Raw genomic sequence first — 18,887 nt, 5'->3', positions numbered from 1 at the left:
GGATGATTACTTCTGCCGGCTTCTTGGAGGATGGATGTCGGATCTTAAAAACTGTAAATGAATCTTCTGGGGTTAGTGTTAGGATTTTTTAAGAGTGTATTGGGTGGGTTTTATTTTTAGGTTAGGGCTTTGGGCAGCAATAGAGCTAAATGCCCTTTTAAGGGCAAGGCCCATCCAAATGCCATTTTCAGGGCAATGGGGAGCTTAGGTTTTTTTAGATTAGGATTTTATTTGGGGAGTTGATTGTGTGGGTGGTGGGTTTTACTGTTGGGGGGTATTTGTATTTTTTATTTAAAGGTAAAAGAGCTGATTTTTGGGGGGGCAATGCCATGCAAAAGGCCCTTTTAAGGGCTATTTATAGTTTATTGTTGGTTAGTGGGTTTTTTATTTTGGGGGGGCTTTTGTATTTTCATAGGGCCCTTAGATTAGGTGTAATTAGTTTAAATCTTTGATAGTGTTTATTTTTTTGTGTAACTTAGTGTTTGTTATTTTTTGTAACTTAGTTGTTAGTTTTTTGTAACTTAGTCATTTTTAGTGTAGATTTAAATTATTTGAGTGGGTTAGGTGTGTAAATATATAATATAGTTAATTTAATTTGTAGTTTAATGTAATTTTAGTATAAAAGTTAGGGTAGATTAATTATTAATTTAATACAGTTTATTATAATTTTAGTATAAAAGTTAGGGTAGATTAATTATTAATTTAATATAGTTTAATGTAATTTTAGTATAAAAGTTAGAGTAGGTTAATTATTAATTTAATATAGTTTAATGTCATTTTACAGGTAAGTTTAAATTTATTATAAGATAGGGATGAGTTAATATTTAATATAAAGTTAGCGGGTTGTTAGATTTAGGGGTTAATTTAGGGGTTAATAGGTTAATTTAGTTTATGGAAATGTGGGGGTGGTTTAGGGGTTAATACATTTATTTAGTTGCGGTGGGCTCTGGGAGCGGCGGGATAGAAGTTAATAACATAATGTAGGTGGCGGCGGTGTAGGGGGCAGCAGATTAGGGGTTAATAACATAATGTAGGTGGCGGTGGGCTCCGGGAGCGGCGGAATAGGGGTTAATAACTTTATTAGAGTGGCGGTGGGCTCCGGGAGCGGCGGGATAGGGGTAAATAACTTTATTTAGTTGCGGGATAGGGGTTAAACAGTTTAGTATAGTGGCGGTGTTTAGTGACAGGGTACAAATAAAGCTGTAAAAAAGCCGAGTAGCAGCGAGATCGATGACTGTTAGTTAACAACAGTCCGCTGCTCATCGACCCGTACTTGATGCGTGGCTTTTTGACAGCTTTTTTGTTAAATATGGAGAGCGTATTCAGGTCCGCGGCAGCAATGTTAGGCGATGTCAGGCGAGCGTATTGGTGCCGGCGAATGCAGCACAGTTGACGGATTGATAAATAGGCCTCTGTCTTTGTATTTTGATGTCTCATAACGTATTTTTAACCTATTAACTAGGTCATTTCTGGTCTAATTCTTGTATACTGGGATAAACATCATTTTATATAAATCAGTAAAATGGGAATCTTGAAATTGAATGTGCTTTCATTTTGGGAATAAAATACAAACTATGGGGCCGATTTATCAAGGGCCTAATGGTCCCTGAAGCTCCTGTTTCCTGAAACAGGAGTTATGAAGCAGCGGTCTTAAGACCGCTGCTCCATAAATGGTCTGCTGCCTCTGAAACTGCGGCCTGCTATACGATCGGGGCTGATTGACACCCCCTGCTCGCGAATCTGCAGGGGGCAGCATTGCATAAGCAGTTTACCAGAACTGCTTGTGCAATGTTAAATGCCGATAGCATATGCTGTCGGAATTCAGCGATGTCTATCGGACATGATATGCTACAGCGTATCATGTCGGACAGACAATGCTAAATCGTCCCCTAAATCTGTACTCTTTCCATGTGTGTTAAAATATGAATAATTCAGGATGAGTTAAAGGGACATTAAATCCAATGTCTTTCCATTTTATTTCTATTATCTAATTTACTTTGTTCTCTTGCAATCCTTTGATGAAATACATGCCTAAGTAGGAGCAGCAATGTACCACTGAGAGCTAGCTGCTGATTGGTAGCTGTGCATATATACCTGTTGTCATTGGCTCACTGGATGTGTTCTGCTAGCTCCCAGTAGTACATTGCTGCTTCTTCAATAAAGTATACTAAGGCCTCGATGATTAAAAGCTCTCTGGGCTGGCGAGATTATTAAAGAATGCTCGCCAGTCCTTCTATTTCCCTTGTGGAATGATCTAAAGCCATTTTTTACCATGAAAACAGGGTGTCTCGCTAAGGGGCGTATACTGCATTTTCATATGAAATGTGCACAACAAAATTCGTATTTTAAACATTATACAAAACAAATATTTGAATCATTCACACAAAAATAAGCAGGGAAAAATTGTATTGTTAAGGTGCATCAAAAATCGTAACAAAATTCTTCACCAAAAATCGTATGTTAACAAAAACGTAAAATTAGTATCTAATTTACACAGGAATAAATCAAATTAAATATTCACAGCGTAAATCGTAATTGTAGTACACTGAATGTGCAAAAATAACACAGAAATTTGAATTTATAAATACAAAATGCAAAGCGTAATTGTTGTTTTTTCGTAAAATTGGCTGAACATGGGCGTTCCATGGGCGTATATGACAATGTCTCACTAATCCCAGCGTAATTCTATAAAGATTTTCGCACTGCAGATATCACAGTTTTTTCTCGCCAACTAAAAGGTGGCGAGCTTTTGTCAAAACAATACGAACACTTATAACCCCAATAGAAAAACAAATGCATACGAACATATAGGCGAATGTAAGATGTTATAAGCAGAAAGCAGCGTAATGTGAGTTATATTGGCTGCAGGATTTTAATTTTAAAGTGCTCCCCCTGCTCTCTGCTAACTTCGCACTAAGGAGCGAAGTTTCCCTATCCAGCGAGCTCCATTACTTTTAATAGGAGCCATCTCGCAACTCGCAGGGACTGCCCCTTTTTTACGATCATTGCATCGGGGCAGCCCTGCGAGTGTCAGCGAGAAAAAGAAGGTTTGAGCTGGCGAACAATATATCATCGAGGCCTAAGTATATTAAGCAAATTTTATAATAGAATTCAAATGGAAAGTTGTTAAAAATCATATGCTTAATTATGAATCAAGAACAATTTTGAGTTATATGTCCCTTTAAAGCTTTCCCAGTGCTGTGACTTCCACAGTTCACAGATTATTTCATGAGTTTAAAGGAATACTAACCCCACATTTTTTCTTTCAGGATTCAGATAGAGCATGCAATTTTAAGCAACTTTCTAATTTACTCCTATTATCAATTTTTCTTTGTTCTCATGTTATCTTGATTTGAAAAAGCAGTAATAAAAGGTTAGGAGCCGGCCCATTTTTTAGTTCAGCATCTTGGTAGAGCTGCTGATTGGTTTAGCCACAAATCAGCAAGTGCTACCCATGTGCTGAACAAAAAATGGTCTGGCTCTAAAGCTTACAGTACTGCTTTTTCAAATCAAGATAACATGAGAACAAAGAAAAATTGATAATAGGAGTAAATTAGAAAGGTGCTTAAAATCTCCTGCTCTATCTGAATCATGAAAGAAAAAAAAAAATGGGTTTAGTATCCCTTTAATGACTTTCTTTGTAAATCCTACTAAAGCTAAAAATGAGGCGCTGGAAGCAGTCTTATATTTTTGATTATGTGTCACTTTACCATTGGTTTATCAAGGAGTTATTTTTGCAACAAAAACAGCATAAATCATTCTGTATCCTCTTTTATTATTGAAAGAAAGAAATACTGATCTAAGATGCTAATGGATTCAATCATTTAAATAACAGTAAAAAAAAACAGCATTTTACAGATTTAAGATTTTTAAAAACATGATTTTTGAAGTATCTCCTATGCAGCTTAATTTTAAAATAGACAAACTCCCAACTTTACTGCAGATTGGTGATGAATTAATCAGGAGTCTTTAATATCTCACACATTATAATTTATTTTCTTTTACTAAATAAATGTTTATGCACTGCAATAAATACTGAGTTTTATCCTTTTTTTTATCAAAATTCTCTTTACCTAAGATCTAGTAACAAGTGCAACCATGTTTAAATACATATGTAGTCTAGGTGTAATCCAGTTAAAACAATATTGATGATAAAGTATATACACAATCAAACACATTGTACAGTAATATTTAATAACACTATATTGATAAGATCTTAAGAGGCATTACAATAATATAAGTTAATTACAAGTTAATTACAATTATATTATAGTTTCTTAATTTTTGAAACATTAAAGGGACATGAAACCCAAAATTTTTCTTTCATGGTTCAGATAGAGAATACAATTTTAAATAACTTTCCAATTTACTTCTATTATTTAATTTGCTTCCTTCTCTTGTTATCCTTTGCTGAAAGGTTTATATAGGCAAGCTCATGAGCAGTAGAGAACCTAGGTTCTAGCTGTTGATTGGTGGCTGCATATATACAGTATATTGATTGTGATTGGCTCACCCATGAGTTCAGTTAGAAACCATTAGTGCATTGCTGCTCCTTCAACAAATGATACCAAAAGAATGAAACAAATTAGATAATAGAAGTACACTAGAAAGTAGTTTAAAATTGTATTCTCTATCTGAATCATGAAAGAAAAAAATGTGGGTTTCATGTCCCTTTAAATGTCCTGTCCTTAGATATTGGTTCTGAACAAATATGCATTTCCTCATTTCCTGATAGTTTTAATATCAATTTAAAGGGAACCATGTTTATAATAGATCACTATTTAGGTATATTTAAAATATATTTTGCACAAGATAATGGTCCTATTAAAGTTGTCTATTTTGAATATGAATCTAACAGGAAGTACATTGCAGGTCTGTGAAATTAAAGTTTGCACAGTGATAAGCAAAACACCCACTGCTGTATTGGTGGACTTTCCATTTAGGTAAACAATGCAGCAGTCCAGTAGGTGTCAATAGTAGAATGCTAGGTTGTATAGGGAATAGTATTAGCAGCACAAAAAGTAAAGTTCTTATGCATACTTACAGTGTGTGATATCAGGAGGGCCATAAGGATCTGTCATATATATTGTTGTTGGTTTCCCGACTTTTAAGTAAACTACATCTGATGTATTCTTCAAAATTGCAACTGCTTCTTCATGTGTAACTTCTTCTAAACTGTAATTATTGACCTAATAATAACAGACAACAAATCAACTAAATGCAATGTTTTAACAGATAAAATAATTGATTTGCAGTTGTGAGTCCATGAAATAATTAAGACCATTTAAACTTTACCCAGAAAAGCTGAAGTGAATCTTGGATGCTTAAGTGTGCTGCAGATTATGTGACCCTGCTACATGCTACTTATTTTTCTCTTAGAACAGTGCGGTAGCAATTCTACATATGGTCTCTGAATGTCCATGGCAACAGGTAAATATAAATAGGCTGACCATACGTCCCGTTTTGAAAGGGACAGTACCGTTATTTTATGTTTTTTCCCCCATCCCGTCAATTCTTTAATAATATAAATTTTGTCCCGTTTTGAGGGTTACCAGACCGTGTGGGCAGCGCAAGTGTAATTTTGTAGCACACACACCACTTTTTTTTTTTAACTGCAGGGTTGGGTGGTCGTGCCCACATGATCCACAGCACCGCGACCGCATCTATGCCACCCGCGCTCAAAATTAGGGCCGTGTCATTGATAGCAAGTGAGTCAAGTGACAGCACAGCAGTTCAGTACTCAGTCGTGAGCTGTCAGACTGATCTAAGGAGAGAGACTGGTCATGCATGATGAGAAGGAAATTAGAACTATTCTGTCATCATCTGATGTGATGATCATCTGTCTCTGCCATCATCCAAATTAGCGGCTGACCAGTCCATCACCAGAGAGATAATTCATATTGCCATCTTCTTGTTTGTGTCACAGTGTGAACATAGTACAAACATAGTGATCAAGACAAGAAAGTAGATCAACTGTCTAAGTTCTGAGCTTCTGCAAGAATTGTGCACGGCCAAGGTATGACCAGTGTCTGTGCCTGTCAATCAATTTAATTGTCATTATCATTAATTATGCTTATTGTCATGCTGCTGCAGTGCTGGTTGTACAGACGTTATCATTATCAAGTAACTATGTATTTCCACATTTTTCTCAGTTCTTCCACCATGTCCATGTTACATGTAAAATATATTCATGGTACAATCATGATGACATACAGTCCCCTCTAGCTCTACGTCTACCAAAAAAAATTGTATGAGCTCTTCAGTCACTGAAGGATAATTGTTGGCTCAATAGTTTAAATTGATGTCATAAAAGTTAACTTTTGTTAAAATCTTACTTTTTTCCCTATGAATAAAGAATATTAACCCCGTCCTGTTTTTGACATCTCAATGTCCCGTTTTTGTCTCAAGGAAATATGGTCAGCCTAAATATAAACCTACTTAAGGGGGTTAAATGGTAATATCCTGAATCCCCTTCTAATATTGCTTTTTTAGAATACATATATTAGTGTTATATTATGTGTACATGGATATTATCCATTGAATTAAACTAAACAGTTAGATATGAATGTATACACATAAATATATACATTTTTTTAATTATTAGGTTTTACCTACTATCACTTTGACAATATATACTTGTCTGCCCATAGTCATCTTAAAGTATTACCTTAGATCAGTGATTTGCAACCTTTTTTTTGCCGTTGCACACTTTTTTTACATTAAAAAATCCTGCAGCAAACCACCATACCAAAATTTTACAAAATCACACATTGTAGCCTAATACAGGATATATATATATATATATATATATATATACACACACACACACACACACACAGTGTGTATATATATATATATACACATATACACACACACTGTACTGTGCTGTCATGCCATGCCTCCTACAAACTATACATAACATATTGACATTCATTCACAAACAATCATAATGATTGTCTGTGAATGAATGTCATGGTTGTAAATGATGCCTGATGAGCCTGTCACATACCTCCCAATATTTCAAAATTTGAAAGAGGGACACCCCCGCACTGTTGTCAGTCTGCCGCGGCACACCTGAGGATCTCTCACGGCACACTGGTTGAAAAACACTGCCTTAGATTAAGTTGCAAAAAGCCTCCTGCACCCCAAGCCTGCTGCCAAGCCCCACCCACTGATGACATCATGATCTGGGCTGGATATTGCGTCCAATCACAAAAGGCTCACTAGTTGGATTCAACAGACTGTCAAGGCTATTCAGCAGAGTGCATAGATGCAGCTTAAATCTGGATATCATCAGTCGGCAGAGCTTGGCAGCCATTTCAAAGTGTCCAGAAACAATATTAATTTTAAAATAACTTTTTTACCTTTCCTGCTGCATGATATAGAAAAGGTGCAGGAGGCTATTTGCAGCTTAATCGAAGGTAAGACTTTAAGACAACTAAGGTGTAAACTGTACCTTTAATGAAAGTTCTTATTTAGATATTTTAGTCCCACACAGTGATGAATGATTGTAATCATTACTTTATCCATACAAATATTCTAAAATATCCCCATATTCACATATGGTTCCAACAAGCCTTTTTTTTTAAACATAAGCCATATTAAACTCTGTTTACGGACAGAGATAATGACAAGGTATTTGAAGCTGATATTTAGAAAAAAATTTTATTGCATAGGGGAAAATGCCATCATCTGAAAAATAACCTGACTGTTTTCTGTATATTGACATAAATGTTATTCAATCAGTAATTAGTGTTAGCCAATGAAACCTACTTTAGGTTTTCCATAAAGCACCCACTCACCCACAGAAGGTAATTAGTGTTCCACAGCTGATCTGACAAGTGACAGACTACTGACTGCTGCATGACCATTCTCTGCCCAATGATATACAGCTCTCCACTCTGGCAAGATTATCTAAGAAATCTTCTCAGTTCTGCTATGTCTCTCATCAAATTTGAGAGATAATTCTATCACTATGCAGGATTCTGGATGTGAAGGAAGAGACTCATACAGTTCAAAGAAAAAGCCCACAAATATTTTGTGTTATTTCTCTCCATGCAGGAGATCAGCAGGTTCTAGATGAGATGAGAAACGTACCTGACTGAACAGCTCAATTGTAATAACAGAGAGAGTGGGACCAGAAGAATTAAAATAGATTCTATTCACTGAACCACAAAGAAGAACCTAAAACTACTGAGTATGAACCAATCTTTACAGAAACAGTGCTGCTAATATAAATTCAAATTTATGTTTAAAGGGGCATGAAACAAAAAAAAAACTCTTTCCTTTGTTCCTTTGGTATACTTTGTTGGAAGAGCGGCACTACACTAATGGGAGCTAGCTGAAACATTGAGCCAGTGAGAAAAGACATTTACAGTATGTGCAGCCACCAATCAGCACCAATCAGCAGCTAACTCCCAGTAGTGCATTTCTGTTCCTGAGCCTACCAAGGTATGCTTTTCAACAAAGGATACCACGAAAACAAGGCAAACTAGGTAATACAACTAAATTGAAAAGTTGTTTAAAATCTCATGCTGAATCATGAATGTTAAATTTTACTTTACTGTCCTTCTACAATTTCTTATTTTGATTAGGTGAGCTGATTTTCTATCTGGTTGCCTTTTATAGTCTCAAATATTTTTCTTAGTTTTTTTAAACCTGGTCTTATCTGTCAGCGATATTGCTAGTTTCGATATAAATATTGTTAATTGCCAGCTATGCTGCAAATTTAAAACAAATATTTCTAGTTCTATGTTTAACAAGCAAGCTACTGCCAATAAAATGATTCAGTATGTTTTCATGTTTTTCAATAGTTCTGTAATGATGTATGTTTCTTGGTTTGTTTAATACAATTATGCTTACTTCCTATTGTCTTTAAACCCTTGAATAAGCAGGACAACCCGTAGTCATCATTCACATCCATTTTCCTGAGCATATGGCGAGCATCTATCGTCATTTTGCAGCCCTTTGAAGTCACCACAGTTACACGTGGTGAAGTCACAAGGGTGCGGGAACTACATTACTACATGCTTATGGAAGTTATTAAGTCCAAGCCAGAGGGCCGGGGAAGAGGGTTTTACAAGAATGTATCTCTTCCCCCTGACCATTTACAAGGACAGTGAGTGGAAAGAAAGGAGTCTACCCTTTCAAATGAGGGATAATTTATCTCTCTAGCACATTGCAGGGTTGATAAGGGCCTTGCTAGGGGTACACATCTCCTCATTTTAATTAAGTAGAATTGCATAATCAGCAAACGCCGCATAAACCAAAAACCAAAAATCAAAAAAGAATTACTTTGAATTTTCAAATGAGCAGTAGATTTTGTACTGACAGATTTAAAAACGTCCTTCCATTTCCCGTCCCCCTTTATCATGTGACAGCCATCAAATAATTGTAGACTTGCACATGCTCAGTGAGAGCTATATTCTCCAAAATGTGCATAATAAAGACATGAATCGTGAAAGTTTCGCTTTGAATTTAGCGTCCCTTTAAATTAAAGCTGCACAGCTTCCATTAAATTCAATTAAAGCTGCACAGCTGCATGATATTGTTTATTATAAAATAGCAACTACCAAAAACATTAGGAACATTAACTGAAAAATATTGTAAGACACCACTAAAACATTAGCAATAAATGAAATACTCATTTGTTAAGCTCACCATTAGTAGTCTGTCCCCAACTTGTAACCTTCCATCCTTTTGTGCTGCTCCTCCATCAATAATTTTAGTTACATAAATGCTATTATCTCCAGGGATATGTTGATTTCCGACTCCTCCTGCAATACTGAAGCCTAAACCTAAAAACAACAACAACAACAATAATAATAATAATAATAATGCAGAAATACTAAAATGCTATTGAGAATTAATTAATTTAAAAGAAAAAAAAATGATAAATTTGACCATAATGTAATTGTATGTAGTATTTTATTTTAACAGGTAATTCCAGATTTATAAAGGTTTGGATGTTATATGTCATCTTTTACTACAGCATATTTTTGTAGAACACATTTTAGTTCCTGTATGATAATACAGCTATAAAGTTTTATACATGACATAGCAACACTGGGCTGCTGGTGCCATATTGCAATATTGTGCCCTCTTAATTTTGTGCATGTTTTAGAAGTTGAAAAGTAAATACGCACAGCTGAGCACAATCTAAATTTGCTCTTGACGGGTTAGCACAAGTAAAGACCCTGTGTAAAGGGTTAAGGCTAAAAAAATATTGCACTAAGTACAACAAAAAACAAACATTAAAATAAAGTATTACAATTATATATACACTATCTGATATTATTTTAATAAAATATTAAAACCTTTTTCTATTTGGGTTAAAAGGTATATGTTATATGATATGGTGTTTGACTGGAAAGGGCTATAATGAGTTATTTTTATTTTAGTTTACTTGCTCCATTGTCTATAGGAAGAAGCTAATGTGGTTGAGATTTCCAAAGTCATCAAGTTAGCACTCGTTGAGTTTAGCTCTTGCACTAACTTTTTACTTTCAACTTGTAATATTAACCCGTAATCTAATGCTAACCCGCCTGCATTAAAAGTTTACTTTCAATGGTATAATCCAGACATCCTCAAACTTGGCCCATCCTCAAACTTGGCCCTCCAAAGCTGTTTTATTTTAGTTTGCTTGCTCCATTGTTGTCTATGGGAAGAAGTTAATACGGTCGAGATTTCGAAAGTCATCAAGTTAGCGCTCGTTGAGTTTAGCTCTCGCACTAACATTTTACTTTCAACTTGTAATATTAACCAGTAATCTAATACTAACCCGCCTGCATTAAAAGTTTACTTTCAATGGTATAATCCAGACATCCTCAAACTTGGCCCTCCATAGGTTTGGGAACTACATTTCCCATGATGCTCAGCCAGCATATCAGCTGACTGAGCATCATGGGAAATGTAGTTCCAAAACCTCTGGAGGTCCAAGTTTGAGGATGCCTGGTATAACCGTTTGAGCGGGAGCATTAAATATCGCTCCACTTGTAATCTAACCCACTATTGGCTCCATTTAACTAGCAGGCGGACAAGGTTCTAAATTAAGGAACCTGTCAGCTCATGCTCAGGGACAGTGAGGCAGCATTCTCAATCTGCAAATATTATTACTCAAGAATTGTGCTGCCCCATCCCCCTGCTATCACACAGCCAAGAACAGGGCATGTCACTCATCCTGAAAGGATCAGTGCTGGATGTTTTATGTCTGCTACCTCTTAGTCCACTGTAAGCTCTATGTCCCAAAATGATCAAACAAGGAACCGTCTATACAGCGAGTGCAGAATTATTAGGCAAGTTGTATTTTTGAGGATTAATTTTATTATTGAACAACAACCATGTTCTCAATGAACCCAAAAAACTCATTAATATCAAAGCTGAATAGTTTTGGAAGTAGTTTTTAGTTTGTTTTTAGTTATAGCTATTTTAGGGGGTTATCTGTGTGTGCAGGTGACTATTACTGTGCATAATTATTAGGCAACTTAACAAAAAACAAATATATACCCATTTCAATTATTTATTTTTACCAGTGAAACCAATATAACATCTCAACATTCACAAATATACATTTCTGACATTCAAAAACAAAACAAAAACAAATCAGTGACCAATATAGCCACCTTTCTTTGCAAGGACACTCAAAAGCCTGCCATCCATGGATTCTGTCAGTGTTTTGATCTGTTCACCATCAACATTGCGTGCAGCAGCAACCACAGCCTCCTAGACACTGTTCAGAGAGGTGTACTGTTTTCCCTCCTTGTAAATCTCACTTTTGATGATGGAACACAGGTTCTCAATGGGGTTCAGATCAGGTGAACAAGGAGGCCATGTCATTAGATTTTCTTCTTTTATACCCTTTCTTGCCAGCCACGCTGTGGAGTACTTGGACGCGTGTGATGGAGCATTGTCCTGCATGAAAATCATGTTTTTCTTGAAGGATGCAGACTTCTTCCTATACCACTGCTTGAAGAAGGTGTCTTCCAGAAACTGGCAGTAGGACTGGGAGTTGAGCTTGACTCCATCCTCAACCCGAAAAGGCCCCACAAGCTCATCTTTGATGATACCAGCCCAAACCAGTACTCCACCTCCACCTTGCTGGCGTCTGAGTCGGACTGGAGCTCTCTGCCCTTTACCAATCCAGCCACGGGCCCATCCATCTGGCCCATCAATACTCACTCTCATTTCATCAGTCCATAAAACCTTAGAAAAATCAGACTTGAGATATTTCTTGGCCCAGTCTTGACGTTTCAGCTTGTGTGTCTTGTTCAGTGGTGGTCGTCTTTCAGCCTTTCTTACCTTGGCCATGTCTCTGAGTATTGCACACCTTGTGCTTTTGGGCACTCCAGTGATGTTGCGCCTTGGTTTTTCTACACGCTTCTTGCGACCCTGTTGACTATTTTGAATGAAACGCTTGATTGTTCGATGATCACGCTTCAGAAGCTTTGCAAATTTAAGAGTGCTGCATCCCTCTACAAGATATCTCACTATTTTTGACTTTTCTGAGCCTGTCAAGTCCTTCTTTTGACCCATTTTGCCAAAGGAAAGGAAGTTGCCTAATAATTATGCACACCTGATATAGGGTATATGTTGATGTCATTAGACCACACCCCTTATCATTACAGAGATGCACATCACCTAATATGCTTAATTGGTAGTAGGCTTTCGAGCCTATACAGCTTGGAGTAAGACAACATGCATAAAGAGGATGATGTGGTCAAAATACTCATTTGCCTAATAATTCTGCACTCACTGTAGAAAGAAAAGTTATTCAAGCATCATAAATGATACACAGACAACATTTCCATATATTTGATAGTAGTGCACTTTCAAGATGTTCTCAGTCTGCCTTTTTAAATTTATCATTTTACATATAATATCAATAGTATGCTCCAAACTGACTGACTAGACTCAAGTAGAATGTTTTTTTTTTTTAATTATTTTATTAGTAGATCTCAGGTGAAATTGGAATTTTGGATAAAGTGAAAGCTTCTGGGTACTTTTTAGGTATTCCACTGATTAACAATTTGAAAAATAAAAATAAATCTATGTGATTTTTAAAGAATTTTTTTTTTTTTATCAACACAGATAGAGAGAAAGAGCTTTAATTTTGATAACAACTGTTTTAAAAATTAAATGAAATTTAATCTATAGGATAAGACAAAAGACTACATAAATGACCATACACAAAGCTACACTACATTTACAAATTAATAAGAAACTGGATTAATACCTTTTGGTCCTTTGAATAGTTTAATTTCTACAACAGATTCAAGGATGGGTCTTCTCCTACGAACATAGAGTCGAACAATAGAACCTGCCTCTTTGAGAGCTTCCACTGCTCGGCTATGTGAGACTTCTGATACATCAACTTCATTCACTCGAAGGATACAGTCGTTGACTCTGCAAGACATACAAATTTTAGCAATATTAAGTACTACACACACTTGGGAAACAATTTTATTTGACATGTAAGGGAACATTACTAACGTTATTTTAACTACCACTGGAAAATGACCACACACTCTTATAATTTTCCCTTTTTCTAGGGTCAGGGGAAAATCACCTATAAGCATGGCTAAGATAATATTATTTAGATGCTCCTTAAATTTTAGCCCAAGTGATCTCACCACTAACAATGGTATTCACTGTCCCCAGTTTACAAACATATTTTCCTTAAAGAAACATTTTTGTCAATGTGCTTCCATACATTATACTAGTATCGGCTATACCAATAGCAAATTCGAAAGATATATAAAAGAAATATAAAATAGTATCTCTGGGGCTCTCAGAATTGGTGGCAACTAAATAACTTTCAAAGAATTAAGCAGATTTGTAAGCTCAATATTAATTCTCTAAAATACTCATTAATGCCATAGGCACTAGAATGTCTATTTCAGATGAGTCTATAAATTACTAAGATAATGTTTGATTTAAAGAAATAGTGTGTGTGTATATGAGTATAATATATATATATATATATATATATATATATACACACTGTATGTATGTATATATATATATATATATATATATATATATATATATATATATATATATATATATATATATATATATATATATATATATATATATATAAGGCCTTAAAAAGAAAGATATAGTTATGAAATTTCGACAAATTACATAAAAAGAAAAGGGATTTCAGCACTCTTTTGGAGAAAAGTCATATAAATTTATTTCAGAAAGAGATCCAACAAACAACGGACCCCTGTCTCATCCATGAACAGATTACCTGTACATAATGAACACACATTAAAACAGATGCATAAAACACTTATGACTGGCCAGTCCTATCTAGCGATAACCCAAACAGATTAGAGTTACTTACAAACAGACAGCATAGTGTTAAAGACACTGCCTGCTCAAAAGAAATATCTGAATGAAAACAGCTGATTTACAACCGTGCATAGCAATTAACACCTTGTATCTCTATAACAGTATTGCACAAAGCTAGAGACGCTGAACTGATATATGCAGCTGGTTATCACAACTTGGTTAGAAGGAATAGACTGTCCCACAGATAACTAGCATGTTATTTCAGTGAAAGTCATTAGGACTACTCATGCTAGCATAACCGTTGTAGTTGGTATATTCACACACACTTGGCACCATTTGTGGAAACAAATATGTCCCGTAAATCAATAAAGATACAGCAAACAGTTCACTTTGTCACATCAAAATCCTCAAACAGTATCGCTCTTAACTTTCTCGTTACTGGCAAGTTGTTATACTGTGAAGACAGTGTATCATTGTTACCGTATCTTCTGCTGAGTCATCTGTTGATTCTCCCAGTATACATACACTGCGCTTAGTCCAGCGCTACTCCGCCTCTTCTAGGCTGTATGTCTCTCCGGGGTAGACTGTATGAAGCAAGGTACACGCATCCAGGCCAAGAGCAGTGACGTCCAGACCCTCTATCTTGTTCCTGTGAACATATTCGCTACACAGGCAGGGATCTTTCCAGGACTAGCAAACAGATTGCTCACTTTTCCTCCGCCATCTCATTCTGTACGACGCTCAGGTGTGCACTGCTTTCAATCAGGAAATGACTCTTGCTTGTGAACAGGTAAAGTTTTCCACTGTTTCAGGTGCTTAGTTAAGTGTTGAAATCCAATCCGTGGGATTCTTTAGGCAGAAGTCAATCAGTGTGGCATCTCAGGGAGCTTGCCTACGTACGTTTCACCCCTATACTGCTCCAAACATATCGGGGCTTCCTCAGGGATATATATATACTGTATACCTACGCAATATCTCCAAAATTCATCCTTTTCTGAGTGCTGAAACTACTAAACAGCTAATCCATTCCCTAGTAATTTCCCGGCTTGACTACTGTAACAACCTACTAACTGGCCTTCCTCTCTCCCGCCTCTCCCCCCTTCAATCCATCCTAAATGCCTCTGCTAGGCTAATCCACCTCTCCCGACGCTCTGTATCTGCCGCACCCCTCTGTGAGTCCCTTCACTGGCTCCCCATTCACAGCAGAATTAAATTCAAAATTCTCACTTTGACCTACAAAGCCCTTACCAATGCAGCCCCCCCATACCTGTCCTCACTCATCAATAAATGTACTCCAGCCCGTCCCCTAAGATCCAACAACGATATACTCCTTGCCTCTTCTACCATCACCTCCTCTCATGCTAGACTACAGGACTTCTCTCGTGCGGCACCAACCCTCTGGAACGCACTTCCTCGTGCTGTCAGACATTCCCCCAACCTCTCCTCCTTTAAATGCTCCCTAAAGACCTTCTTGTTCAGGGAAGCCTATAACCAAATCAGTAACTAATGAATTCCACTTGCCTAATTGTTGCCCTCATCTAACTTCACACTAACATCATTCCCACCTTTGCAGTCCCCACCTCCTGTTTCTCACCCTCCTACCCATTTAGATTGTAAGTTCCCACGGGAACAGGGCTCCCAATTCCTCCTGTATTTGTTTGTTAAATTTTGTCTGGTGTCTCATATTGTACTGTCCTTTTATCTTTGTTACCTATGAACAGCGCTGCGGAATCTGTTGGCGCTTTATAAATAAATAATAATATATATATATATATATATATATATATATATATAACAAATTGTAGAAATGGCTGCAGCACTCCAAATTATGTTTTAAAATTTTATTACAAGCAGTGACATACAGGCGACGTTTCGGGCCTTCACCCTTTCTCAAGCCAAGTGATTAGTACATAATACAAAACGACCTTTTATAGGCTGTGCATGTGACCAACAACAGGTGTGTTACATTCAGGTTAACACCATTCTAATTATTCTTAAAGGCAAAGTATCCTATAACAACATTTGATATTTTTAACACACATTTTTTTTGTCTCAACTTAGGTGCAATTTGTGCAACATATATTCATTTTTAGCAAAATTTCATGTGAATAAGTTACTTAATTTGGATTATGTGCAATTATCTGTTAGTGCATAATGTTAAATTATAATCTATTTCATTTATACAACCAATTTTAAATAAAACAAAATAAAGAAAGACTAACAAATAAAATCTAATCTTACATGACATGTCAGATTCAAGATGGATGTTAAAGGGAGGAAATATTCTTTACATACAACTATAGCTATCTTTGATAAAGAAAAAATGGATAGTATTCTATTTTGCTAACAATAAGTAAAAGGACTATCATTCAATCTTTATTTAATTATTTTAATGTCTTAATGAAGTTTTTTGAATAATAAATTTCCTTTTCTTTGTGTTCTTAATTCTTATGTGAATCTTGATCTAGATTGTGGAAAGAAAAAAGTTTTTTTTCGGAGTTATTAATCATAATGTTAGAGGAAAAGTAACAAATTATAATCTTTATTTAATCATTTTGGATACATACTATCTAATCTATTTATACATATTACTTCTCTCTGTTGTAATTTCCTCATCCTATCCTGGCCTCTTCTTTGTATGGGGACTTGTTCCAATATCTGAAATCTTAGTTGGTTTACACTATGGTTTTTCTCTTTGAAATGTGATGAAACTGGGAGGTCTACTGTATCCTTACGTATGGAATATTTATGCTGGGTAAGTCTATCCTTCATTTTCTGTGTGGTCTCTCCTATGTATATAAGTCCACAAGGACATTTTAATAGATATATAACAAATTCTGATTGACAGGTATATATACCATTGATGTTATACCTTTTTCCTGTATATGGGTGTGGGACCTCTTTACCTCTTATAACACTATTGCAATGTGAGCAGTTGTAACATGGAAATGTGCCTTTTTTACTAGATGTTAACATTTTAGATTTATTACTTCCTATATCAGTTTTAACCAACTGATCTTGTAGGTTTCTTGGTCTTTTATATGATAATAGTGGCAAAAATTGGAATTCTTTGATTTCTTTATAACTACTTTTAAGAATATGCCAATGTTTTTTTACTATTCCTGTTATTTGTTTACTATTAACATTATATGTACTGACAAAGGGAATTCTATCTAACCTTTGATCTTTTGGTCAAATCAATTTTACTTTATTTAATTCATTTTCTAAGATGTCTTTAGGGTAACCCCTTTGTATAAATTTTTGACCCATTTCTTGTAACCTGTTATCACAGGATTTCTCATCACTTACTTTGACGTCAGACGCCAAAGCAGAAGAGGAAGAGAGTGCTTCTCACGTTCAGATGCCAGTGATACTTCACGGAGCGGCTCAGTCGGGACAACACCACAGTCCCAGGCTTCTTTTTCCCAACAGGTGGCGAGACAAGACGGAGGAGGAGGAGGGGTGGCAGAAAATACCAGCGGAGTCGCAAGTCGGCCGCCGAGAGGACGTCGAGTTACACAGTAAAAGATTTAATGATTAATATATCACAGATACTGTTCACAGAAGGGGAGATGAACTTATTAAACTGAGGTCTTGGTTTTTGTCCAAGTAATACTACTAACTTTATGGATCTGGAGATTGAATTATATAGACAACAATCCTTTAAAAATCATACAAAATGAGCTTACAACTATTGTACAAAAGGCCTTTGATAATAAAATTATAGATCAAAAGTTAAAAGAGTATTTCATAAAGAAAGAATGTATTACTCCCCTTATATATATATTGCCTAAAATCCATAAATGTGCAATTAATCCTCCGGGCCGCCCGATAGTCACTAGTATGGACTCAGTCCTGTCTAATGTGGCCACCTTTCTAGATAAGATCTTTAAACCGATAGTTTCTAATCTTGTATCTTATTTAAAGGATTCAACAGAATTCTTAAATAAATTGAATGTGCTAAAGTATCAATCTCACCAAAGTCCTGTATTAGTGACTTTAGATGTAAAAAATCTTTATACTAGTATTCCACATCTGGGGGGTATAAAATCGGTTAAACAAAATCTTATAAAAGAAAAGATATATACTGATTCACAAATTGACTTTATTATTGAATTACTTACATTGGTATTGAATAACAATTACTTCCTATTCGGTGATACCTATTACAGACAAAAAAGAGGCACCGCTATGGGTGCTAATATGGCGCCACCATACGCAGGATTATATATGGGTTCATTTGAACAGTAGTATGTTTACTCTAATGAGTTGTTTAAAAAACATGCCAGCGTATGGTGGCGCTATATAGACAATGTCTTTATGGTGTGGCTAGGGGACATAGATACCCTTAAATTATTTCTGACACAAATTAACTTTAACTCTGCTAACATTGAATTTACAATGCAATATGATGTTAAACAAATCAATTTTCTTGATGTAACAATTTATGTAGAAAATGATAAGTTTAAAACAGATATATTTGTGAAAAAAACAGATAAAAATAATCTTCTGTCCTATGACAGTTTTCATCCAGAGAATACTATCAAATCTTTACCTAAGTCACAATATACAAGAGTAAAACGTATTGTAAG

The 18,887-nt window shown here is 35.7% G+C and overlaps 1 protein-coding gene across 1 annotated transcript in view; it reads right to left on the bottom strand.

The window, feature by feature from the left end:
* Positions 1 to 18,887, bottom strand: part of DLG2 (discs large MAGUK scaffold protein 2) — a 2,066,337-nt gene that overhangs the window by 1,116,346 nt on the left and 931,104 nt on the right. Inside the window, 3 exon segments of the mRNA XM_053708663.1 lie at positions 5,045 to 5,189; positions 9,661 to 9,797; positions 13,232 to 13,401. Of these exon segments, the coding sequence (XP_053564638.1) occupies positions 5,045 to 5,189; positions 9,661 to 9,797; positions 13,232 to 13,401 (452 nt within the window).

This window comes from Bombina bombina, chromosome 3, assembly GCF_027579735.1.
Source record: "Bombina bombina isolate aBomBom1 chromosome 3, aBomBom1.pri, whole genome shotgun sequence".
Classification (NCBI taxonomy): Eukaryota; Metazoa; Chordata; class Amphibia; order Anura; family Bombinatoridae; genus Bombina; species Bombina bombina.
The sequence above is the reverse complement of the archived record's forward strand: the minus strand, read 5'-3'. Positions and strand labels throughout refer to the sequence as shown.